Here is a 26,026-nt window from a genome sequence, read left to right on the forward strand (position 1 = left end):
TCTGGTCCAGGTTCTGGTTCTGGTTCTGGTTCTGGTCCAGGTTCTGGTCCTGGTTCTGTTGGGTCAGTCCAGCTGATCTCTGCTGTGTGTGACCTCTGACCTCCAGGGTGCGCTCTGTGGTCATCCTGCAGGACAAAGCTCAGGACAGAGAGAAACACCTGCTGAAGTTCCTGAAGGTGATGAAGGTAAGTGGTGAGGATGAGGACGGTGTCCCCGTGTTGTCCAGCTGGTGGACGTGTCCCTCCTGTGTCTCCGCAGCACCTGAGGAAACTCAACAACTTCAACTCCTACCTGTCCATCCTGTCCGCCCTGGACTCCGCCCCCCTGAGGCGGCTGGACTGGCAGCGGAGCACAGCAGAGGTACCTGTCCCACCTGTCCTCACTGTCCCACCTGTCCTCACTGTCCCACCTGTCCCCTCACTGTCCCCTGTGTCTTCCAGAGCTTGGAGGACGTGTCCTCGCTCATCGACAGCTCGTCGTCCTTCAGGGCGTACCGCGCGGCGCTGGCGGAGGCGGAGCCTCCCTGCATCCCTTACCTGTAGGTTCACTTGCCGAGGGCTGGCCTAGGCGTTGCCATGACAACGCCTCTAACACCTGTCCCTGTCTGACCCGCTCCACCTGCAGGGGGCTGATCCTGCAGGACCTGACCTTCGTCCACCTGGGGAACCCCGACACCTTGACAACGTCACAGGGGTCACAGGTCAACTTCTCCAAGTGCTGGCAGCAGTTCAACATCCTGGACACTCTGAGGAGCTTCCAGAGGGAGTGAGTGCATCCAACCGCCATCCAACATGCATCCAACCGCCATCCATCAGCGTATCAGTGTGTGGTCTGTGTCCCTGCAGGCGGTACTCTCTGGCGCGGGATGATGACATCATGTCGTTCTTTAATGACTTCAGCGATCACCTGGCAGAGGAAGCTCTGTGGGAACTCTCTCTGAGGATCCGCCCACGGAACGCTCCACGAGCCAATCAGAGATGAGCTGCGGAGGAGCAGCAGCCAACTGGAGTCTGCTGGATACCGCTGGGCTTTGTGGACCTGGTTCTGACCCAGACTGGACCGGTGCCGGCAGAACCATGTCAGGAGGGGGCGTGGCCCCTTCCGCATCAGAACGTGTTCTCCACTGGTTCCACCTGGAACCACCTGGTTCTGCTCCAGAGTCCAGTCAGACGAAACCACTTCTCTTATCATCAGCCTGCTGACCTCTGACCTCTGGGCCCGACTGCACCGATGGTTGATCAGCTATTGATCAGTTAGACGATCAGAGCCAAACGGCAGCTCTGCTAAATCTCAGGTATTAGTTCCTTCAGAGACGATTTTTATTGTTTCAACTCAACCATCAGCGACCCGGTACCGACCCGGTACCAGGGGGTTCTGTTTCAGAAACTCCTCAAAGCCAGGCCGATACCGGGTCAGCCCAGAACCTGATAACCTGCTTCCTGAAGCCATCGGTCTGGTCTGGCTGGACTTCATCAGAACCAGAACGATGGTGACAGATCGATCAGGAGCTGCAGCTCAAGATGGAGGACAGAGATTTACTGAGACACACACACACACCTGGAGACACACACACACCTGGAGACACACACACACCTGGAGACACACACACACCTGGAGACACACACACACCTGGAGACACACACACACACACACACACACCTGGAGACACACACACACCTGGAGACACACACACACCTGGAGACACACACCTGGAGACATACACACACACACATGGAGACACACACCTGGAGACACACACCTGGAGACATACACACACACACATGGAGACACACACACACCTGGAGACACACACCTGGAGACACACACCTGGAGACATACACACACACACCTGGAGACACACACACACATGGAGACACACACACACATGGAGACACACACCTGGAGACATACACACACACACCTGGAGACATACACACACACACCTGGAGACACACACACACACCTGGAGACACACACCTGGAGACATACACACACACACATGGAGACACACACACACCTGGAGACATACACACACACACACCTGGAGACACACACACACATGGAGACACACACACACATGGAGACACACACACACATGGAGACACACACCTGGAGACACACACACACACACGGAGCGACACATGTGTGTGTGCGTGTGTGGGCGTGTCTCCAGGTGTGTGAGTCACACACCTGGCCGATGACACACTAAAGGACAGCTGGACGGACGTTCACTAGTGATTTTTCTGAATAAATGATTTGAGCTGCAGAAGAAGTTCAATAAAGTTCAACCAGATTTAACTTCCGTCCATCAGAGGTCCTGACAGCATATGGAGTGAAAATAGTCTCAAAATATCTGTGTGTGTGTAATACTGGAGTTGTAACTCGTGGAAGCATCTTTGTGTGTAACTTTGGATAGTTGTGTCTGTGAAACATGATTTGTAAACCGTAGAAATAAAATAAACTTTCTCCTACACCTACAAATGTTGAGAAAACACAAAACTGCATTTACGCACAGATCTGGTTACGATGCACGAGGATTTTTGAGACTCATTTCACGCTTCCGGAGCTCCCAGATTTGTGTGTAAATGGTGCGTTTACATGCTAGCAGAAAGCTGGGTCATCTGAGTTTCCCTGAGTCTAGTGTTTTTGTCCTCTGAACGTTTCTCACTGTGCTTGTGCTGAAGTGGCAAATTCGTTAGTTTGGTGGAAAATGGTAAATCTCACAACTTTCTTATAATATCCTAAAATTATTTATCGACATATTGTGCATGTTTGAGCGGTAAAGGAGACCAAGTGGTCTGGAAAACGACCAGTGGGTGGCGGAATGGTTCGCTGGTCGGAACCAAGAAGCAAGACGGAGCGACCCGGTGGTTCTGTCCTCGGTATTAGCTAAACCTGCAGGCTTTGCTCTCCGATTATAATGAGACATGGAGTAATTATAAATAATTTCAGATTACGTTTTATATGTCTGGTATTGTGATATTCTGCTAATGTTCATGTGAGCTTTGCTACTTTAGCTGTTTGTTGCTAAATCCGTGTATTTTAGTGTCACTCAGCACAGTTTGTCTTTAATCCATAAAATGATCTCCCAGTGGTTCTTACAGTTTCTGTTTTGCCCAACAGGTTCCAATCAAGTTCCTAAGTCATGTTGCTGACTCATATTTGTATTTATAGTTTGTGAGATTTTCTTAATTTCCTTTTATTTTATTCACCAAGTTAATATCCAGCCATCCATCCATTTTCTGTTCACCTTTGTCCCTAATGGGGTCAGGAGGAGCTGCTGCCTCTCCAGCTACATTCCAGGTGAGAGGCGGGGTCACCTGGACAGGTCGCCAGTCTGTCGCAGGGCAACACAGAGACAGACAGGACAAACAACCATTCACACACACACACACACCCACACACACACCCTTAGGGAGAATTTAGAGAGACCAATTAACCTAACAGTCATGTTTTTGGACTGTGGGAGGAAGCCGGAGTACCCGGAGAGAACCCACGCATGCACAGGGAGAACATGCAGACTCCATGCAGAAAGACCCTGGGGCGGGAATCGAACCCAGGACCTTCTTGCTGCAAGGCAACAGCGCTACCAACTGTGCCACTGTGCAGCCCACCCTAGTGAATATAATTAAGTGAAATAAATTGCCTTTCGATTCTAATTTATTGAATTTCTATGTGTATAAATAACATTTTATATTTATCTCTACACAGGACGAAACGGCTGATTGATGGATCGGATCGGGTCTGGTGTTATTTTACTTACTGGAGGATCAGAACCTTTCAGATCTCAACACACTGATCCTCAGATCCAGGCATCGATTTCTGGTTTCCTGCAACATTTAGATACGTTCTGACTGCGTGTCCTGGTGGACAAACTGGGGGACCTGGGCCTCCCTCACTCCACCTGCATGTGGATCCTGAGCTTCCTGACCAACCGACAGCAGAGAGTTAGGGTGGGAAAACATACATCCACTGCCCTCAGCCTTAGTACTGGCTCTCCACAGGGCTGTGTGCTGAGCCCCCTGCTCTATTGTCTGTACACATACGACTGCACCTCTGCCCACCACAGCAACACCATCATCAAGTTTGCTGATGACACCACAGTGGTGGGGCTCATCTCAGGAGGCGACGAGTCCGCCTACAGGGGAGAGGTGGAGCGGCTGTTGCAGTGGTGCAGGGAGAACAATCTGCTCCTCAACAACTCAAAGACAAAAGAACTCATAATAGATTACAGGAGGAATGAAACGGACATTACACCACTAACCATTGGGGGAAAATGTGTGGAGAGGGTAGCTGATTTCCGTTTCCTGGGGGTCCACATTGAGCAGGGCCTCACATGGAACATGAACACCTTGGAGCTGATAAAAAAGGCCCAGCAAAGACTGAACTTCCTGAGGGTTCTCAGGAGGAACAGCATCAAGGAGAAGCTGCTGGTGTCCTTCTGGTGTCCTTGTACTTGAGTGGAGGGCCGGGACACAGTCGCCCCAGAGGAGAACGAAGTTGATGTTTCTGGGCAGTTGGGCATGGTGGACAGGACCTGAGGAGATGTTGGGGCCAGTGGTGGCTGGGCTGACAAAGACGTCGGTCAGAAAGAAATGTCTGTAGACTTTGGACAGTGACTGCTCCAGCACTCCATCCGCCTGAACTGGACACCTTTCCTAAATAAAACCTAATCATGTCAATGTCAATTTTATCTATGAAGCACTTTTAAAACCAATTTTATTGCACCAAAGGTCTGTGCAGTATTCATGTAGCACAGACAAAAACACAAATTAAAACAGACAAGAAAATTACAAAGTCAGGCCTGACAAAAAGCCAAAGAATAAAAATGAGTTTTAAGGAGCGATATGAAATGTTCCAGCCTGTGAGCAGATCAAATGTTAAAAAATTAGAAAGTTGTTCCAAACATTAGGAGCAGTGGCAGCGAACACTGCTGCTCTTCACTGTCACTCAGTCCAAGGAATATGTAAGAGCAACTTATTATTTGACCAAAGTGTTCCAGCACTGGGATGGCCGTGAAGATGAGCTGGAGCGAGGCCATGTCAAGTTTCAAAAACCAATGAAAGACTTCAAATCAATCCGATAACAAACTGGTAACCAATGCAGGGAAGCCGATTCTGGTGTTAAATGCTCTCGTTTCTGGGATCCAGTCAAAAGTCTAGTTGCGGCATTCTGAAACATTTTGGGGAAAAAAATCAAAAATACCGAGACGACATTGTATGGGATTTGGACTTTACCTGAATATCTAGAGTTGAAATCCAAAACACGTAGAGAGTTGCAGATGTTGTTATGCCAGGATCCATAAGTGACTCTCAGCTGGTGTGGATGATGCTGCTTGTTGAACACTGAATATTTATTTCACTCGAGTCAAACAAGACCTTAAAAAAGTTGTAATGCAATTTCAGTTACTTAAAAATAAATAAGATAGATTCTCTGAATGAACACATTACCTGAATTGGGTCCGACACATTGAAAGTTCTCTTCCTGGTGAATCCATTCGGATATTTGAACTTCACCAGCAGTTCACTTGACGGTTCTTTATATGCCGCCAGTCGTTGCTGACGTTCTTCAGTTGCCTAAAACATGAGCACTAAAGCCTTTAGTTGATCCATAAACCACTGACATCCTAACAATGTAACAGTTCTTACTTTTATATGTGAGAGATTTAACAAACACAGGAAAGACAAGAGAGTTAGATTCTTTTGTCCTCGCGAGGAGAACATCCACAGATGTTTTCAGTCTCACATCTCTTCGTTCTGAAAACATCTGTGTCCGTTCTCCCTTTCTATTGCTGTTAGCATCCCTGTTACAGAGAGCGTCTCACAGGGGCGGGGAAAACACTTCAGTCACATGATTGCAAATGCTAGTCACTAACAAAACACATGGTATCTACACACTAGATTATTCTGCTCCAGACACAGGATAACACAGAGCAAGTTGTACGTCTTCACAGCGACGGTTTTATATCTAACAGGTTAAGGATGCAGAGGTTTCTGCTGACCGATAATCTGTTGGAAACGGTTCTCTGCTCTTCCTCAGAGGCCTTCTGAGAAAGGAATCTAAGTAATTCAACAACACAGAAACTTTCTTTATGCTAAGATGAAACAAATAAAGGCATATAAGACAAGAACATTATAAAGGCACATGAAACAACAAATATTTGATAACAATAAATACAATTTGCCTAACATTATGTCTTTCCTCTCAGACCTGGTAAAACTGTCTTCTCCTTTCCTGGTAGAAAACAACATTATGAGCAACAACAACAAATGATAACAAAAATGTTAACTCACTTTCTCTTGGTCTGCTAACAAAGACTCTTCGTCTTGCTGGGACCGCAGAGATCGCCAATCTAGAAGTGTCTATTGTGAATACAGCACAGATTGTTAAAGTTCACATCAGAAATAAGATATAAAACTAAAATGCATATATTGTTCTTGAAACGAATGACCTGCTCTTCCCCCAGATGTTGTGTGTTGGTCCTCTCAGCCTCTGGAGAGACGTCCTGTACTCCTGCTGCAGTTCTGGAACTGCAGGGTTCTGGAAACAAACTGCTGGACATTGCTGAGGTTGAGTAGGTTACCTAGACATGGCCAAGACATTTCAAATTATAGTGGAAGATATTACTCTGGATTTACCATACCACATAAAATTATTTTTGTGTACAAAACAATCATACCTGTGTCAATATTAGGGCCAGAGGTCAATATTAGGGGCAGAGGTCAATATTAGGGGCAGAGGTCAATATTAGGGCCAGAGGTCAATATTAGGGGCAGAGGTCAATATTAGGAGCAGAGGTCAATATTAGGGCCAGAGGTCAATATTAGGGGGAGAGGTCAATATTAGGGGGAGAGGTCAATATTAGGGGCAGACGTCAATATTAGGGCCAGAGGTCAATATTAGGGGCAGAGGTCAATATTAGGGGCAGAGGTCAATATTAGGGGCAGACGTCAATATTAGGGCCAGAGGTCAATATTAGGGGGAGAGGTCAATATTAGGGCCAGAGGTCAATATTAGGGGCAGACGTCAATATTAGGGCCAGAGGTCAATATTAGGGGGAGAGGTCAATATTAGGGCCAGAGGTCAATATTAGGGGGAGAGGTCAATATTAGGGCCAGAGGTCAATATTAGGGCCAGAGGTCAATATTAGGGGCAGACGTCAATATTAGGGGCACAGGTCAATATTAGGGGCAGAGGTCAATATTAGGGGCAGAGGTCAATATTAGGGCCAGAGGTCAATATTACGGACAGAGGTCAATATTAGGGGCAGACGTCAATATTAGGGGCAGAGGTCAATATTAGGGCCAGAGGTCAATATTAGGGGGAGAGGTCAATATTAGGGGCAGAGGTCAATATTAGGGGCAGACGTCAATATTAGGGGCAGAGGTCAATATTAGGGCCAGAGGTCAATATTAGGGGGAGAGGTCAATATTAGGGCCAGAGGTCAATATTAGGGCCAGAGGTCAATATTAGGGGCAGAGGTCAATATTAGGGGCAGAGGTCAATATTAGGGCCAGAGGTCAATATTACGGACAGAGGTCAATATTAGGGCCAGAGGTCAATATTAGGGGGAGAGGTCAATATTAGGGCCAGAGGTCAATATTACGGACAGAGGTCAATATTAGGGCCAGAGGTCAATATTAGGGCCAGAGGTCAATATTACGGACAGAGGTCAATATTAGGGCCAGAGGTCAATATTAGGGCCAGAGGTCAATATTAGGGGCAGAGGTCAATATTAGGGCCAGAGGTCAATATTACGGACAGAGGTCAATATTAGGGCCAGAGGTCAATATTAGGGCCAGAGGTCAATATTAGGGGCAGAGGTCAATATTAGGGGCAGAGGTCAATATTAGGGGCAGAGGTCAATATTAGGGGCAGAAAGGAAGAAAATATTCGTCTTCCATCCGGGACTCGAGCTGCAATGAGCCCAACAGAATCAAACCATTGATCCACCAGATGCTAATGATTTTCTATAACATGCTGTGTTGCTAACTGGCGTTTCCACCTTTCATCAGTTTCAATAAGAACCAAAGTCTCATGTAGATTAATGAACCACATTACTTGTTATGTGTTTTGGTAATGATGTGATGAAGAAAGACATCATTTTTCTTTGGTAATGAAGATCTTACTGAGAGAAACTGCTGGATATGAGCTATAATATAACTAAGGCCGCCAGATGTCACTATTTTGAAAAAGCTGCTTATTGAAGTTTTACAAATGAAATTTAAAAAATTGTGTAGATTATGAAAATTGTGAAATGAAAATGTGAAAGCCAATAATTAATTTCTCCTAATGAACAAAGACTGCGATGGACTGGCTACCTGTCCAGGTGAACTCCGCCTCTCGCCTGCTGCTGACACAAATCAAAAACACAACAAATCTATTCAATATGGGACTAAAATTTACTTGCCAAATGAATGGACTATTCCGTATTTAATAGGGCGAATAGCAACTCCAGTGCTAACTAAATAGGCTACTTAAATTTTCCCAATTAATATTTCATTATTCCATTAGCACGAAGCTAACGTAGCCTGGGAAGCTACAGTTCCAGTCTGAACATCCACTTACCTTGACATAACGTCGAAAAAGTCTTCTTGTTGCAGAGACTAAATGATCCGTATTTCTTAATTCATGTCAAGCACAAGTTGCAGGTTATATGAATATTGTGTTAAAAACCCGTATTTGAGCTGGACTGACCTGACATTGTGGACCAGGAACTGGCACAACGAGCAGCCTGAGGCTAGAAGGCCACGTAAATCTGGGATGTTTTGACTAGACAGAAAACATATTCAAGATATCAGTAATGTCAGAATGTCAATTTAAGATATCTTAAAGCTGAATAATTCAAGATATCTCTAATTCATTTAGAGAGGAATTTTGACTAATCAAACTTACAATTCAAGATATCTATAATTTAGTTTTGTCTACACTTTATTTGCTTTTAAGATATCTATAATTTAGTTTTCACTAGTCAAAACTACATTTCTCCTATCCAAAAATACATTTAAGATATCTTGAATTATGTTGTCATTCGATATCTTTAATTAGAATTATGACTAGTTAAAACTAAAATCGAGATATCTTGAATTAAATGATGACTAGTCATAATTTAATGGTACATATCTGAAATGTGTATTTCAGATAGTCAGTAATTCATTGTAGATATCTTGAATTGAAGTCTCCTTACAAGTCAATGGTAAATCTGACGTCATTTCGACTAGTCAAAATGTAATTAGCGATATCTTAAATCGCTAAAACGTCTAGTCATAAAACAATTTGATATCTGGAATGTAAGGGCGGCAAAACCGAATTTATGTTAAAACGGCTTGCCATAAATCTGTCATATTTACTCGGAAATGAATATAAATGAGAGAAGTGGACGTTTTAAAGGATTGGAGTGTTTTAGACAATCAGACATTTATAATAATCACTATGAACAGAGTCGCACATTCAGGTGGAACTAATCCGTCTAACTATTTAGAAATGACTATTTCTGTCCTAATCAATACTAGCAAAGACGATTTAAATGAAATGAATTTAAAAAACGACGGACAGTGCAGACGGGAGGAGACGCCATGTTTAACCTCTGACCCCGGTTTCAAACAATGTGTTTATTCTGCTACTTTGGTCATTTTGATTCAAAATAATGTTTTTATATAATACTGTGTTTTATTTCACACAAGTATTATTTCATGTTTGAAATATTTTCATTTTTCACTTTTTTAAGCATTTTAGAACAATTTGTAGAACATTTTTACAATAACAGCAATTTTACAACATCAATGATTAAATGTCAATAATGGACGATGTCAACATCCATTATGTGTGTGTGAGTGTGTGTGTGGGCACGAAAGACCATGTTTCTTGAAACTAGGTGGCTAACCAAGCTAGCTAACATTACTGTCTGTATTCTATTATGCTATGTGTCTTTATTTATCCATCCATCAGGTCTACAGGTAAGGTCTACCTGAGCAGCTCTGAGCAGCTGCAGCAGGTGTAAACCCAGCTAGCGTCTTAGGCCTCATGTTGCGTTTAAAGGCGGCTCGGAAAAACGGGTTACGACGTGTTAATAACGGATTAAACAGATTTAACTGCTGAAAAAGAGGGACATAGGGCACAGATATGGGGAGTGCAGACGCACCTACTGTATCAAACCGATACAGGAATCACAGAGTCGGCAACTTTAAGGTAAAAACAACAACCAGCTTCCAGTCCGGGGAGGAACGGCTGATGCCCCCAAACCCCCCAATGCGAGAAGGACCTCGCTGCAGCAAACAGAAAGGGGCGGGGACAGACCTTTCCGTCAGTCCCATACCTTATTTGGAAATGGGACTATTGCATTCCGGAAATGAAGGGGGCGCTATTTTCATAATCACTAGTATAAATACCTTAAGACGCGAGTTAAGAGGAAAGGAAGAAGAAAGGAAGAAGTTAGAGGTTGTTCCACTGGTGTTCGGCTCACGATCAACAATGCAAAACTCACAAAGTCAACAAAAGGTATTTTTACCTTCTTACATTTTTTCACATAGTAAATCAATACGCTTTTCTAGATTAGGTTGAAAATACAATTAACAGCTGTAAACTAGTGAAATTCGTAATTCATACAGGGGAAGGCTAATTTTAGCATGTAGCATAGCTAGTTATTATCCCGCAGGGCACCATTAGATAAAAATAGAAAAGTAGATCCATCCATCCATCCATCCATCTTCTTCCGCTTATCCGAGGTCGGGTCGCGGGGGTAGCAGCTTCAGAAGGGAGGCCCAGACTTTCCTCTCCCCAGCCACTTCTTCTAGCTCTTCCGGGGGAATCCCGAGGCGTTCCCAGGCCAGCCGAGAGACATAGTCCCTCCAGCGTGTCCTGGGTCTTCCCCGGGGCCTCCTCCCGGTGGGACGTGCCCGGAACACCTCACCAGGGAGGCGTCCAGGAGGCATCCTGACCAGATGCCAGAGCCACCTCAACTGGCTCCTCTCGATGTGAAGGAGCAGCGGCTCTACTCTGAGTCCCTCCTGGATGACTGAGCTTCTCACCCTATCTCTAAGGGAGAGCCCAGCCACCCTACGGAGAAAACCCATTTCGACCGCTTGTATCTGCGATCTCGTTCTTTCGGTCATGACCCAAAGCTCATGACCATAGATGAGGGTGGGAACGTAGATCGACCGGTAAATCGAGAGCTTCTCTTTTTGGCTCAGCTCTCTCTTCACCACGACGGACCGGTACAACGCCCGCTTGACAGCAGACGCTGCACCAATCCGCCTGTCGATCTCCCGCTCCCTTCTTCCCCCATTCGTGAACAAGATCCCGAGATACTTGAACTCCTCCACTTGGGGCAGGACACCCCCCCTGACCCGGAGAAGGCACTCTACCCTTTTCCGGCTCAAGACCATGGCCTCGGATTTGGAGGCACTGATCCCCATCCCGGCCGCTTCACACTCGGCTGCGAACCGCTCCAGCGAGAGCTGCAGATCACGATCTGATGAAGCCAAAAGGACCACATCGTCTGCGAAAAGCAGAGATGAGATCCTAAGGCCACCAAATCGGATCCCCTCAACACCTTGGCTGCGCCTAGAAATTCTGTCCATGAAAGTGATGAACAGAATCGGTGACAAAGGGCAGCCCTGGCGGAGTCCAACTCTCATCGGAAACGAGCCCGACTTACTGCCGGCAATGTGGACCAGACTCTGACACCGGTCATACAGAGACCTGACAGCCCGTATCAAAGGGCCCGGTACCCCATACTCCCGGAGAACCCCCCACAGGGCTCCCCGAGGGACACGGTCGAACGCCTTCTCCAAGTCCACAAAACACATGTAGACTGGTTGGGCGAACTCCCATGCACCCTCCAGGACCCTGCCGAGGGTGTAGAGTGGTGTTATACATGTAGATAACATGTATAATTGAGAAATGTGTTTTATGCTCAAACTTTATTTTTTATTTTCATTATACAGATCCACGTATCTATTTGCAACATGAACATAAATATTTCTGTCCCTTTGCTCATACAAGCTACAGATCCATTTAGCACAAACTGCTATGGTTCAACATAACGGTATGTATAACTACACTTGAAAAATATAAAATATTTTTTACATACTTATCAGTTTTCTACTGTTTCTCTTTTATTTTTAAAGGTTAATCTTTTTTAAATATGTTGTGTACACCAATGTTAAATTTCTGGAAAGTCTAATATATTTTATAAACTAACAGCAGCCATTATAGTTGGGTGTAGTACCCAGATGTGATAATATAATGACGAGTAGCACAACTTCAGTATAGTTTTAGTAAGTAACTGCAATAAACTACACTAGTAAGAGTAACAAAGTATTTGGTGAAATGGCTATTATTAACTACCGTTTTACTGATCATAATGTGCAATGTGATTTTTTATTTTGTTTTTTTCAGATGCCTCTGAATGTTCTTGAAGCTGTTCTCCAGGAGGTGGCGCTAGCACAGGGAGACTCAGCCTACCTCACCTTGGCATCGACCTGCAGGTGCTTTGAAGCCGTTGAGTCTGAGCCAGTTTTCAGGAAGAAGACTCACTTTGCTTGGCTGGATGGTAAGGACCTTTGACTTTTTTTACCTAAAACATGTGAAATTAGATTTCAACTACATGAAATTGATTTTTCATTAACAGGTGAGATCAACTGGGGAAAATTTTCAGAAACATTCAAGGCAGAAAACCGGATTCCTTTTGCGGTTGTAACGTGTTCCTCCTGCCACCGGTAATATAAAGACTGTGGGCTTCACCGGCGATGGAAGACGAGGAGAGTACCCTGGTAACTACTGTGATGGCCAACCTGGACACTGCACTGGCTGTCAATACTGAATGCAAGGAGAATATTAGTTGCTTTCCACAGTCTTTCACACATTTCAGTTGTCACACATTGTTAGTTTTTTTTGTGACAGGCCATTTTAAATCATTTCTGCTGAAGAATATTTGCCTTTTGACGTGTGCAGTCATCCTTTTTAATAATGTGTTCTTTCAATATTATTTACATTTTTGAATGTTCCTTTTCTTGTAGCTCAGTTGATTTACATTATTTAGTTTTCATAGAAATGGTGCCGTTTCCACACAAAGTTACATTGTGGCTGTAATTTGTTGGAGAGAGTAGAACCAATAAAGTAGTTGTAAATATATTGTAACAGCGTTGTTTAACAATAGGATAACCTTGTTTTAAAAAGTTTAAATGCAAGCAAAGCTAATAACTTGCAATATTTCATATGTGTAAATACAATGTTTCCTATACTTTTGGAACAATGACTGGAATCAAATTTTCTTTACAAACCTGACATACAGCTAAGTTTATGTTTTAACAGAATCAACTGTTGGGCTTTTTGTAATAAAGTAGCACATACAGAAACATATTGTTCAGTTACAAAGTCATAATACAAACATAAGATTAAAGGTATCCTGACTTTATGAAGAGAGATGAGCCCGGCGCCGTTAGGCTGGGATGGAGACACCTGATCAGGTGATTGGCTGAGCAGGTGAGATGAAGACAGTTATAGTTAGAAATTACACATTGGTTTAATTTATGTAACCAGTGACTTTATTCAAAAAGGTTTTCATATAGAAAAAAGATCATTCTCTCTGGCAGTTACCAGCGCAGTGTCTACTGCCGGGGTCCGAGCCCCAAAGATTATTTCTTGTCAAATAAACTTTCTAAAACTTTCTCTCTGTGTGAGTCTTTCCAGGCTGAAGCTACATTTAAAGTTTTAATTAATCTCTTTGGGTTTTGCAACAATTGGATATTTAAGGTCTTTATTTTATGAATCGATTGCAATTGATAGAATTGATATGGAATTTATAAATGGAATAGTGGGACACCAGTCAGTTTACTGGTTGAACTGGAGTCCTTATAGCAAAAGTTTCCAATGAGACATTATGGTAAACAATGATAATAACTGAGCCAGGTCAGCTATTAGTTTATATGGCTATGGTTTATAGAATCAACCAAAAATATTCTAGTTTTCTGAGTGGCACTTGTTAGAAGTTCAGAAGTCTTTTGGTTTGTTTGTAAATTATATTCACAATGTGAATAATAAGAAAAATATTTGGCAAATAAACAACAAAAGTGCTCTGTGAATGGACGTACTAAGTTGGCCAAAATTGTTGACTAAATGTTTTACTGACCAAACCTCTTTTCCATCTAGTTCTTATTTAATAAGCCAGAGGCTATTATATTTTAGATTGTAACTTATTTATTTTAAGAGTACCATTCACAACATCAAAATATATTATTTGAACTTCATTTGTTTTTATCTGTTTTCTTAATCTGTGACGGACAGGCGATCTGTCCAGGGTCAGCAGCCCTCATGACCCACTATAGGGATAATTCATGATAATTAATGGATGGATAAATGTGCTCTTAATGTAATGTACATTTGTCTCCAAAATATTGATTTGATTCATGTTTTATTACTTTTGTTTGAGATAGATAGGGTGTAAGGATAGATAAATACATCTCCATAATGTTTCCTTATTGTTGCTTATTCTAGATTGTTTGTTACTAATATCATTTTAAATAAAGATTTAATAAAGATTTAAAAATAAAAAGGGACTTACCACGTGACAGACATACCACGTGACATATCACGTTATGTAGCCATTTCTTTACTATTTAATTTGTATTTTAATGTTGAAAGTCTTCTTGGGTTTTAAAAGGCGTTGTCAAATAAAATACGTTATTATTAGTATAATTATTATAACACGGTCGGTACAGGAAATAGTGTCACTAGCGCCCCCTTCATTTCCGGAATGAAATAGTCCCATTTCCATATAAGGTATGAGACTGACAGCGGTCCGGCCCCGCCCCTCTCTGTTTGCTGCAGCAGGTGGACTTGTCCAATGCTGCCGGGCCTGGACCAGATCTGGACCAGATCTGGACCAGATCTGGATCAGATCTGGACCAGATCTGGATCAGATCTGGACCAGATCTGGATCAGATCTGGATTCAGTTCACATCTACTGTAGAACCAGCTTATTAAAATAAAGAAAACTTCTGCAAAACGAAGAGGAATAAATTCTACAGGAAGTTTCTATTGAAAACGTAAAAATAGCCAATTATTTCCAATCTATTGATGAAAAATCAATATCGCCAGGTGGCGGTAATGAGCCGTTGTCTTGGTTACCATCCACTACCAAACAGGAAGAAGAAGAAGAAGAAGAAGAAGAAGAAGAAGAAGAAGAAGAAGAAGTAGTGGCCGGTCTGCAGCTGCTAAGAGACGGGACCAGCCGAACCGGTACCTGGATGACGTCAGCAGGGGACCCGCAGAGCCGCGAGCAGGATTAAAGGCAAGTCTCGCGAGAGTAGAAAGTTGACCCGGCAGAACCGAACCGTACCGAATCGCTGCTGGTCCAGACAGGATCTGATCCTGGTGGACGGAATGGTTCGGTTCATCATGAAGAACCGGTCCAGTTCAGAGAGCACAGCACTGATCCGGCTCAGAACGGAACCGGGTTCTAAAGTTCAGTTTTCATTCCGGAGTTCAAACTGGATCCTCTTCAGAAAGTTCGGTTCTGAACCTCCTCCAGAGCCCCTTGGGCCGTTTGAAAAGTCAGAACCGTCCATCTTGGTTCTGGTGCCGGTCCGACAAGAGGACGATCTGTTCTGAACTTCAGAATCTGAAGAGTTCTGCTACTGCCGGACCTCCAGCCCGGTCCAGAAGTTCTGAGCCCTCCGAGCTCTTTGGAGCCATGAAGTTCTGGTTCTGTTTCAGCAACTGGTTCTGCTAGGTTGACGGTTCTGGTTCTGACCCATTTAGGCGCCAGCCATGCTGCATCTCCCCCTGATGGTGACGGCCCGGCTGGACCTGGTTCTGGTTCTAGTGACCCTGCTGTCTCTGTGGACCCGGCTGAGCGGGCTGGGCTACCCCGGCGCCGTGGTGTGAGTGTCCGCTGCGTACGGTCCGGTCCCGGTCCCGGTCGCGGTCCCGGAGCCGGAACCAGAACCTCTGTGTGTGTGCAGGTTCGATGAGGTCTACTACGGCCAGTTCCTCTCTCTCTACATGAAGAGAACGTTCTTCATCGACGACAGCGGCCCGCCGCTAGGCCACGCCCTCCTGGCTCTGGGAGGTGAGTTACCATGGCAACGGGCTGCCGCCACGCAGCGGGGCTCGCGACTCACTTCCTGTTCTTCCTGTTGCAGCTTACCTGGGCGGCTTCGACGGGAACTTTGTCGGGAACCGAATTGGAGCAGGTACCATCAGAACCGGTCAGGGGAAACCAGTTAGAGGATGGATGGATGATGCAGGGCCGGGTTTAGGAGGATATGGGCCCCTGGGCTTGAGCCAAGGGGCGGGCCCCATGTAATCATGGTTACACACACACACACACACACACACATATATATAAATAAATTTTATATATATATATAAAAACCTACAAGGTGTCAATAATCAGCCACTGTGGGCGGGGCTGAGTAATGGCCCCGCCCACCAGGTCGACTCCCTTGCAGGTTTCCTCATGTTGACGAGGGTTAGGGTTAGGTTCTGTTTAAATTCTTTTTAAACAGAAATCATCCAGTCGGGTCTTTTAAAAATCATCCTGAGAATTTTGCTGCTTTCTTTTGAACCTCAGTGTGTCTGTAGAACAGCTGCTAGCTAATAAATGTTGAGACAAAATAACAAACTAAACATATTTAGTAGTTATTAAAGAAACACGGGAACATCTTGAATATTCCTCAGAAAGACGTTCTCTATTCATTCTCTATGTACTGAATTTATTTATCCTTCATATCTTTTATCTCTCAAATCTCTTTCAAATTTTATCAACTGAATCTTTCTCTCTAATTATCAGGTTTATAATAATTAGAAGCTCAGACAGTCAGGGTCAATATTTCCCCTCTGACAGCCAAACCTGGTCAAACCTTTGGTTTATCTGTCAGGACATTTAGCTGTTTTGTACCCTTTGACCTTCGCCTGTAGCAGTAGGACATTTCCTCCCGCCGCTGCTAGCTGGAGGCTAATGCTGCGTTCACACCAAACGCGTTTAGAGCGTCAGGCGCGTCTGCTTTACATTCAACGTCTATGTGGAGCATCAGACGCGTCAAACGCTCCAAACGGTTCGAATCCGCTGTGGTGGCGCAGCGGGTTAGCACCCCCCACGTTTGGAGGCCTTAGACCCGCGGACGTCGCGGGTTCGACTCCCGGTCCCGACGACCTCTGCCGCATGTCCTCCTTCAAAAAATGGCGCCGGCTCAGCTGGCTGCCTGCAGATGCAGCTCCTGTCGTGTGCTGTAACTGCGAAATAATTTCCCTGCTGGGATGAATAAAATAAAAAAAAAAGAATCGCGCTGCAACGGCCCTCGACGCCTGACGCTCAAAACGTGTTTGGTGTGAACGCAGCAACAAGCTGGTTCCGCTTTTTACAGTTCGCACTGAGTGAGCAGAGCAGGCGATTTGCTGTTTTCTTGCTCTTTAAATCGTTCTGTTGCTTTTTTTCCAGTCACAGAAACTCGTTTCAAAGCATCGCTGACTTTAGCATCGCTGACTTTAGCATCGCTAACAGCCGTGGCGGTTTGGATGTCTCACCGCACGGTGCTGGCTTTCAAAGCGCCATCTGGAGAGGAATCGTTTCAGATTTTTTGTAAACCTTCCGCCGTCTGTAACACCTCAGGCACCAGATCAGACCCAGATCCAGGTTCTGGTGGACCGTAGAGCTGCTGCTAGCAAGGCTATCGTTTAAGAAGCGGAGAGGGACGGTGGTTCTGTTCCATGTTCAACATTAGGTTTAAAAAATCCTGTTGGCTCAGATATTTCCTTCACCACCTCTCTGTGTTATTCTTTGGTTCCTGCACTCCGCTGTCATACTTTCTGTTGTCCACCATCGTGAGAAATCCCTCCATGAAGCTCCGCCCCAAAGCGTAAGACGCGTCCAACTTGGACCAATAACAATCAAGCATTCATGATGGACGTTGGCCAGAATGTCCAACGTTGGACGTTGGCCAGACGTTGGACATTGGCCAACGTTCAACGTCCAACGTTGGGTCAGAACAGATCAGACATTCTTTCAACACCACCATCAAAATCCTCTAATCCAGGCTGGGATGGATGGATGGATGATGGATGGATGGATGATGGATGGATGGATGAATGATGGATGGATGGATGGATGAATGATGGATGGATGATGGCTGGATGAATGATGGATGGATGATGGCTGGATGAATGATGGATGAATGATGGCTGGATGAATGATGGATGAATGATGGATGAATGATGGATGAATGATGGCTGGATGAATGATGGATGGATGATGGATGAATGATGGATGGATGATGGATGAATGATGGATGGATGATGGATGAATGATGGATGGATGATGGATGAATGATGGATGGATGATGGATGGATGATGGATGAATGATGGCTGGATGAATGATGGATGGATGATGGATGAATGATGGATGAATGATGGCTGGATGAATGATGGATGGATGATGGATGAATGATGGCTGGATGAATGATGGATGAATGATGGATGGATGATGGATGGATGATGGATGGATGTCCTGCTGCTGCGGTCGGAGGTCTGTGGATTGTTCTTCTTCTCTGGTTTTGTCCAGCCTCTCTAATGAATGAGGTGCGTTGGTTTTGTGTCTCAGCGTATCCCTGCAGCCTCAGTGTGTGGAGCCTCCGGCTGCTGCCGGCTCTGGGTGGAGCTCTCTGCGTCCCGCTGGGTTACCTGCTGACTCTGGAGCTCAGGTGTTCTCACCTGTCGGCCCTGGGAGCCGCTCTGCTGCTGCTGCTGGGTGAGTCTTCAGGACCCGGCCGGCTCGTGGTGCGTTCAGGACCCGGCCGGGTCGTGGCGCGTTCAGGGCCTATGAGGATCACCTGATGTGAGCGTTTCTATGGTTTCAGAGAACTCTCTGATCGTCCAATCACGCTTCATGTTGCTGGAGTCTTTGCTCATTTTCTTCGTCCTGCTGGCGTTCTTCTCATACCTCCGCTTCCACAACGCCCCCGGCAGGTGAGTACCGCCTGTAACCTTTGACCCCGACCCCAAGGGATCAGCTCTCACCATCATCTCCTCCTCTTCCTCAGGTGCTGGTCCAGGTACGGCTGGCTCCTCCTCTCAGGTGTGTCGTGTGCGGCTGCTGTTGGGTGAGGACCTCTCTGCCACATGCCAGCGTCATGCTTAGCATAGCATGTCTAGCATAGCATGTCTTGTTTAGTATGTTTAGCGTAGCGTGTTTAATGTGACCTTTGACCTCGGCAGGGTGAAGTACACGGGCCTGTTCTCCTACCTGTTGCTGCTGGGCGTGGCCTCGCTGAACAGCTGGAAGCTAATTGGAGACCGGGCCCAGAGTCATGTGAGTCCAGAAGGTTCTGTCTGACCCGGTTCTGTTTGACCCGGTTCTGTCTGACCCGGTTCTCTCCGTGTGTGTGGAGCAGATGAGTGTGTGTGTTCAGTGTGGTTGGAAGGTTCTGTGCCTGTTGGTGGTTCCGGTTCTGCTCTACGTGTTCTGGTTCTACGTCCACCTGAGCGTCCTCCAGCGCAGCGGACCACATGACCAGCTGATGAGCTCCGCCTTTCAGGCCAGCCTACAGGTAGCCCCGCCCTCTCACCTGGCTCAGGTGTTCCTCAGCAGGAACCGACTGGAGGGTCCTGCCTGTTAGCCGCTATAGCTACTAGCTGCTATAGCTGCTAGCCGCTGTTAGCAGACATAGCTGCTAGCCGCTGTAGCTGTGAGCTGCTAATGAGCTATCCAGTGCAGGATGAGCAGAAATCTGTCAAATGTTTGTAGCTTCTTGTCTGATTTCTATAAACTTTTTAAAATTAAATCTCAGAAACTTGCCAATGTTTTGATGTGTAAAAAGTAAAAATATTTGTACATAAATCTGTATACAGTTTGGTTTCTGTCTGTACACTAAACGCATTTTTGAAAATGTTGGTCAATAATTTAATTCCACTGTTTTCTGCCTCACTGCCTGAAATGTTTCCTGGATGTTGTGAATATGAACCACATGAGGCAGTCGGTCGTTTTTAACCGTCACAAACAGAAACACTTATTTTCTGACTTTAATCACTCTCTGTGTGGACTGCACCCGTTGCCATGGAAACCGACAGACCGAGATCTTAGCTCTGCTGGTGATCTGCGTGAAGCGAAACACAGACTGCAGCTCAGCTACATGTTAGCTAGCATAGCGGACCGACTTCGCAAAGTCTCTATATTTTATAAAACTTTTCCTGACCTGTGAAAGGTCAAACCAGCAGGACATTTCCCCGACCCGACGTTCCTGACTCGATCCGAAGCGACGATGACTCACCCGACGTCCAGTCCGATCACAGATCAATGGTTCTGATTGATCGGCAGCTGGTGGACTGCTTGTCCGTTTCAGGGCGGTCTCTCCAGGGTCACGCGGGGTCAGCCCCTGCAGGTGGCGTTCGGTAGTCAGGTGACCTTACGGAGCTCCGCCCCCCGGCCCGTCCCCTGCTGGCTCCACTCACACAAAGCCAACTATCCAATCAGGTGCCGCCGGCTCGACCCTGCAGCCAATCAGAAGCCTCTGAGGACAAAATGGTAACTTCCTGTTTCTGTGTTCAGGTATGAAAATGGGCGGGGCAGCTCCCACCAGCAGCAGGTGACCTGCTACGCCTTCAAGGACGTCAACAACTGGTGGATCATCAAGGACCCGGCCAGGTAGGTCAGAACCGGAGCAGAACCAGGTTGGGTTCTGCAGGTCCCAGCAGGTGTGTCTCAGACAGGAGCTGGTGGTGGACTCTCCGCCCCGACCCGTGCGACACGGTGACATCATCCAGCTGGTTCATGGGATGACATCACGCCTCCTCAACAGGTACGCAGCTCACCTGCTGTGATGTCACTCTGCTGCCGTCAGCGCTGACCTTCTTCTTCTTCTGCGGTAGCCACGATGTGGCCGCGCCCATGAGTCCGCACGCGCAGGAGGTTTCCGGATACATAGACTTCAACGTTTCCATGGCAACCCAGAACCTGTGGAGGCTGGTGAGTCCGACCGAACCGAACCGGACCGCACCAGGGACACTTTACTCTGAGTTAAGGAGGGGGAGGAGCCACAGGACAGAGCAGAGCAAGATTGATCCTCTGGCTGAACCAGACGCTAAGCTAGATGCTAGTTCAGCTTTACCTCCAGTTGCACCAGTAATGACCAGCAGGAACACCTACCGAGCCCGGTTCTGGTTCTGCTGAGCCTGGTCTTTGTGTTTTGCCTTCAGGAGATCTACAACAGGGAGGCGGAGTCAGAGGAGTGGAAGACGATCGTCTCTGAGGTCCGATTGGTCCACCTCAACACTTCAGCTGTCCTCAAGGTCCTCACAGGAAGTGATGTCACCGCAGTGGCTGAGCAGAGCATCAGGTTAACCTGTGTGTGTGTGTGTGTGTGTGTGTGTGTGTGTGTGTGTGTGTACAGCTGAGCGGCCTGCCTCTCCCAGACTGGGGTTTCCGTCAGATGGAGGTCGTGGCGGAGAAGCTGCTGAAGGCTCACAGCGGCAGCCTGGGCTGGACGGTGGAGGAGCACCGATACGGAACCAGTACGACCCGCAGAACCCGCAGAACCGAGTCTAGATAGTCAGCTATCAGTCTGTCACAACATGGAGTCCAGATTCCTTCAATAACATGGAGCAACAGTGGAGAGGAAAACTCCTGCTAACCCGACTAAAAACAGACTGAATATAATGAATGAATAAAGCTTAAAGTGACATGATAACAAAACGTTGTGATATCAGAAAATGTTCTGATCTCAATGCTAACTGCAAACACCTTGTGTTAGCGACTGGAGCTCTGCGACGCTACGCTTTCCTTTCTGGTTAGCGTTAGCTGGTTAGCTACCAGCAGCTGTCTCTCTCCTCCTCACCAGTTTGCTCCTCATCGCCATCTTTCTTTCTCGGGTTCACACTCTGAGGCACAGGAGTCAAACTCCAGGCCTCCAGTCGCAGTCCTGCAGGTTTTAGATGAGCCACAGGTACAAACCACTGGAATGAAACGGCTTCATTTCCTCCTCCTGGTGTGGATCGGTTCTCCAGAACCTTAATGACCTCATTATTCTGTTCAGGTGCAGCAGAGGCTCATCTAAAGGTTGCAGGACTGCGGCCCTTGAGGACTGGAGTTTGAGACCCCTACTCTAAGGACTGAGCTTTTCTGACTGTTCCAGCTGGACGGAGCTAGCACTGTAGCAGCTAGCATACGTCCTTTACCCAGGATGCATTGCAGCATAAACAACATAGTTGATTCCTGTGTTTAAATCTGAAACAAATATTCTCAGATAAAGTCTGTGGTTACAACTATCCTAGATCTCTAAACACAGAGAGACAGGGTCAAAGGTCAACATCCCCATCTATAGAGAAAAGAACATGAAGGTTTGGGGAGCAGCAGCTGATGGCCTCGTGTAGTGACATCACTATCTCCCATGATGCATCACCTGCAGGTCAGGAGCAGAAGGAGCGGGAGGCGGAGCTTCACTCTCCGACACACATCGACGTCGACAGAAAAATCTCCTTCTGGTCCAAATTCACGGAGCTCCAGGTATGACCATGAACGCATCACGGCGATGTCACTCCCAGGTGATGCTGTGATCCCTCTGATGATGTCATACTGTGATGTCACTGCAGTGGAAGATGCTGACCGTGAAACAGGAAGAGTCTGAACACAAGTACAGCTCCGCCCCTTTAGAGTGGATCACCATGGAAACCAACATCGCCTACTGGCTGCACCCCTCGTCCAATGTAACACACACACACACTCAGAAATACACACACACAGTATTTGGTCCTGATCTCTGATTGGCCGGCTGTGTTTCAGGCTCAAATCCATCTGATTGGTAACCCAGTGTCATGGGGCGTGGCCAACCTCAGCCTGCTGGCCTATCAGCTGCTGGTGGTGCTGTACCTGCTGAGGAGGAGGCGGGGCTTCAAAGACCTACCTGATGGTACAGTTTCCTGGCAGGTTCTGCTGTTTGGCCCGGTTCTGATGCGGTTCTGACCCGGTTCCGACGTGTTGCGTCTGCAGATGCGTGGCAGCGGTTTGCGTCTGTGGGCCTGCTCTGCGGCGGCGGCTGGGCGGTGAACTTCCTGCCCTTCCTGCTGATGGAGCGGACTCTCTTCCTGTACCACTACCTGCCCGCCCTCTGCTACCTCTACCTGCTGAGCCCCGCCCTGCTGGAGCACATACACACTCACCTGCTCAGGTACGCACACGCAGAGACGGGGAACGTTGGAGACAGCAGGTGGCGGAGAACATGGAGGACATGCTAACTCCACCCACTCAGCTTTAGCTTTGCCTTTACTTTGAAAGGCTGCTCTTCTGCTTCCTGTGGACAGTGATGGCTCTGTTTCTGTCTGCAGCAGTGGGACGTCCCGCCACGTGCTGAGCGTCTGCACGGCGGCTGTCCTGATGTCCATCTTCCTGTCCTACTGGACCTTCTGTCCTCTGACCTACGGGAACCCCGAGCTGACAGCCAATCAGCTGCAGGCGCTGAAGTGGAGAGACAGCTGGGACATCCTGTACCGCCGCCGCTGAGACACTGACACTGGTCTTTACGAGCCAATCCCGAATGCACCATCAGCTTTAGTCATGTGACCTGATGATGTAACAGTAATTGCTGATAAAGCAGTAAGAGCTGAGTATTAAAACATTGTGCTTTTATTTTGAAAGAGACACACTTCCTGTCGGTCAACAGACTGGAGTGTCTGAGTCTGCTCAGTAAGGACAGATCATCCATCCATCATCCATCCATCAGTTCATCATCCATCAGTTCAATCAATCAATCAATCAATCAATCAATCAATCAATCAATCAATCAATTAATCAATCAATCAAATGTTATTTGTATAGCACATTTCAGCAGCAAGACATTTCAAAGAGCTTTACATCATAACAAACTGACTTTGTAACTGTCTTTATGTGGCTCTGGAGGTTCAGGTCAGAGTCCATCACTACTCCCAGGTTTCGGGCTGATCGCTGGTTTTTAGTTGTAATAACTGAAGCTGTGCATTGACTCTAGATCTATAGCTCTAGATCTATGACTATATATCTTTAACTCTAGATCTATGACTCTATATTTATAACTCTAGATCTATGACTCTAGATCACAGGTCTCAAACTCCAGGCCTCGAGGGCCGCTGTCCTGCAGTTTTTAGATGTGCCACAAGTACAAACCACTGGAATGAAATGACTTAATGACCTCCTCCTTGTGTAGATCAGTTCTCCAGAGCCTTAATGACCTAATTATTCTGTTCAGGTGGTGCAGCAGAGGCTCATCTAAAAGTTGCAGGACAGCGGCCCTTGAGGACTGGAGTTCGACACCCCTGCGATAGATGTTCCTCTTTAGGTCCAACAATAATAACTTCAGTTTTGTTTCTGTTCAGCTGGAGAAAGTTTTGGCACATCCACACATTTATCTGTTCTAAGCATCTGTTCAGTGATTGGATGGGGTCAAAGGTCACCTGGTGACATCGTAATGTAGAGCTGTGTGTCATCTGCATAGTTATGGTAGCTAATATTATTTCCTGTTATAACCTGAGCTAGTGGGAGCATATAAATATTGAATAAGAGGGGTCCTAGGATTGAACCTTGGGGTACCCCACATGTGACCTTTGACCTCTTTGATGAGAAGAGGTCAAACTCTCCAGTCGATTCAGTAATATGTCATGGTCAACACTGAGGTCCAACAGAACCAGCACTGTGGTTCTGCCACAGTCCGTATTTATATGGATGTCATTGAACACTTTGACTAGGCCAGTCTCTGTGCTGTGGTAACCATGGAAACCAGACTGGAAGGAGTCAAAGCGGTTGGTTATAGTTAGGAAGCTAGTTAATTGTTTACACAGCTTTTTCAATAACTTTGCTGATGAATGGGAGGTCAGAGGTCAGAGGTCGGCCTGTAATTCTGCAGTAGTGATTTGTCCAGATTGTTCTTTTTTATCAGTGGTTTGATTACTGCTGTTTTCAAAGCCTGGGGGAAAACGCCTGATGAGAGCGATGAGTTACTATCTGGATCAGATCAGCAGCAATAACAGGCAGGACTTTCTTAAAGAAATGTTCTAGAGTTATAGATCTAGGACATCCAGACAGCAGGAACTGGAGCTTATTGACTTATAATTTCCTGTAGGGTTTTATAATTAAGTAGTTGAAATTGGGTCATTTTTCCTGTATTTGTTTTGTTTGGGTTCAGCATTGGTTCTGACTTTATAGTGGATGTTCAGATTAATAATCCTATTTTATTAATTTTCTCTGAGAAGAAGCTGGAAAACTGGTTGCAGGCGGCAAAACATTGGAAATCAGGCGGTAACGTCACAGGAGGGTTTGTGATTCTGTCAACTGTTGCAAATAAAGCTGGAGCATTGTTAATGTTTTTGTTTATGACATCTGCAAAGAAAGTCTCTCTTGCATGTTTTAGTGTTAAATGATAGTTACGTAGACTTTCCTTATAGATGTCACAATGAACGTGAAGTTGAGTTTTACGCCATTTTCGTTCTGCCCTACGGCAGAGTTGTCTTGCAGATCTACTGTAACTGTTTGTGTATTTCTCCATGGAGATTTCTTTTTACCAGACACAACCTTCATTTTAATGGAATCAATAATATCTGAGACTTTAGACTGAAAATCTTTTACCAACTTATCTACATCATTACAGCTTAAGGGTGAGGAAGAAGAGTAGATTTGATTAAAAGTTTCTGCTGTGTTTTCAGTGAGAGAACGTTTTGTGATGGTTGCTGTTTGTCCAAGTGGGTTAAAAGATAAAGAACTTTCAAAGATAACAGGAAGTGATGCGACAGGCGACATCAGTTACAGAGACATTGGAAATATTCACAGCCTTACTGATAACCAGGTCCAGTGTGTGTCCTTGAGTGTGTGTTGCTTGTTTGACATGTTGTGTTAAACCAAAAGTCTCTAAAATATTAGCGAGCTTTTTTGCCCCTCTGTCTTGGGGGTTGTCAACATGAATGTTGAAATCACAGACAATTATTAAACAATCATAATCAATAGATATAAGAGATAGAAGTTCATTCAAGTCAGTAAAGAAATTTTCCACAAAAGTTGGAGTTTTGTAT

General features: G+C 45.9%; 2 protein-coding genes and 2 long non-coding RNA genes across 4 annotated transcripts in view; 3 read left to right on the forward strand and 1 right to left on the reverse strand.

Annotated features, from left to right (window-relative positions):
* Nucleotides 1-1,611, forward strand: part of rapgef1 (Rap guanine nucleotide exchange factor 1) — a 43,012-nt gene extending 41,401 nt beyond the window's left edge. Inside the window, exons 19-23 of the mRNA XM_023343830.1 lie at nucleotides 107-185; nucleotides 259-360; nucleotides 441-538; nucleotides 625-765; nucleotides 846-1,611. Coding sequence (XP_023199598.1) covers nucleotides 107-185; nucleotides 259-360; nucleotides 441-538; nucleotides 625-765; nucleotides 846-981 — 556 coding nt within the window. The 3' untranslated portion in view covers nucleotides 982-1,611. The remainder of the gene's footprint in view (nucleotides 1-106; nucleotides 186-258; nucleotides 361-440; nucleotides 539-624; nucleotides 766-845) is intronic.
* A 2,758-nt stretch (nucleotides 1,612-4,369) lies between these two features.
* Nucleotides 4,370-6,356, reverse strand: LOC111610353. The gene is made up of 3 exons (XR_002753621.1): nucleotides 6,294-6,356; nucleotides 5,451-5,576; nucleotides 4,370-5,378 (listed from the first exon to the last, which is right to left on the reverse strand). It is a non-coding gene; the product is annotated as an uncharacterized LOC111610353 (long non-coding RNA).
* A 5,652-nt stretch (nucleotides 6,357-12,008) lies between these two features.
* Nucleotides 12,009-12,674, forward strand: LOC111610361. Its single transcript, XR_002753629.1, has 3 exons — nucleotides 12,009-12,046; nucleotides 12,400-12,553; nucleotides 12,632-12,674. It is a non-coding gene; the product is annotated as an uncharacterized LOC111610361 (long non-coding RNA).
* A 2,483-nt stretch (nucleotides 12,675-15,157) lies between these two features.
* On the forward strand, nucleotides 15,158-23,626 carry pomt1 (protein O-mannosyltransferase 1). Its single transcript, XM_005815729.3, has 20 exons — nucleotides 15,158-15,292; nucleotides 15,763-15,884; nucleotides 15,966-16,072; nucleotides 16,146-16,196; nucleotides 18,603-18,749; nucleotides 18,859-18,967; nucleotides 19,042-19,101; nucleotides 19,217-19,310; nucleotides 19,393-19,548; nucleotides 20,341-20,471; nucleotides 20,547-20,642; nucleotides 20,704-20,796; nucleotides 20,867-20,963; nucleotides 21,194-21,286; nucleotides 21,388-21,508; nucleotides 22,402-22,499; nucleotides 22,586-22,699; nucleotides 22,776-22,902; nucleotides 22,983-23,160; nucleotides 23,318-23,626. Exons 2-20 carry the CDS (start codon nucleotides 15,772-15,774, stop codon nucleotides 23,490-23,492), a joined length of 2,160 nt encoding a protein of 719 aa, XP_005815786.2. The 5' UTR covers nucleotides 15,158-15,292; nucleotides 15,763-15,771; the 3' UTR covers nucleotides 23,493-23,626.
* Nucleotides 23,627-26,026: the final 2,400 nt, after the last annotated feature.

The sequence above is a fragment of the Xiphophorus maculatus genome, chromosome 12 (genome assembly GCF_002775205.1).
Source record: "Xiphophorus maculatus strain JP 163 A chromosome 12, X_maculatus-5.0-male, whole genome shotgun sequence".
NCBI lineage: Eukaryota > Metazoa > Chordata > Actinopteri > Cyprinodontiformes > Poeciliidae > Xiphophorus > Xiphophorus maculatus.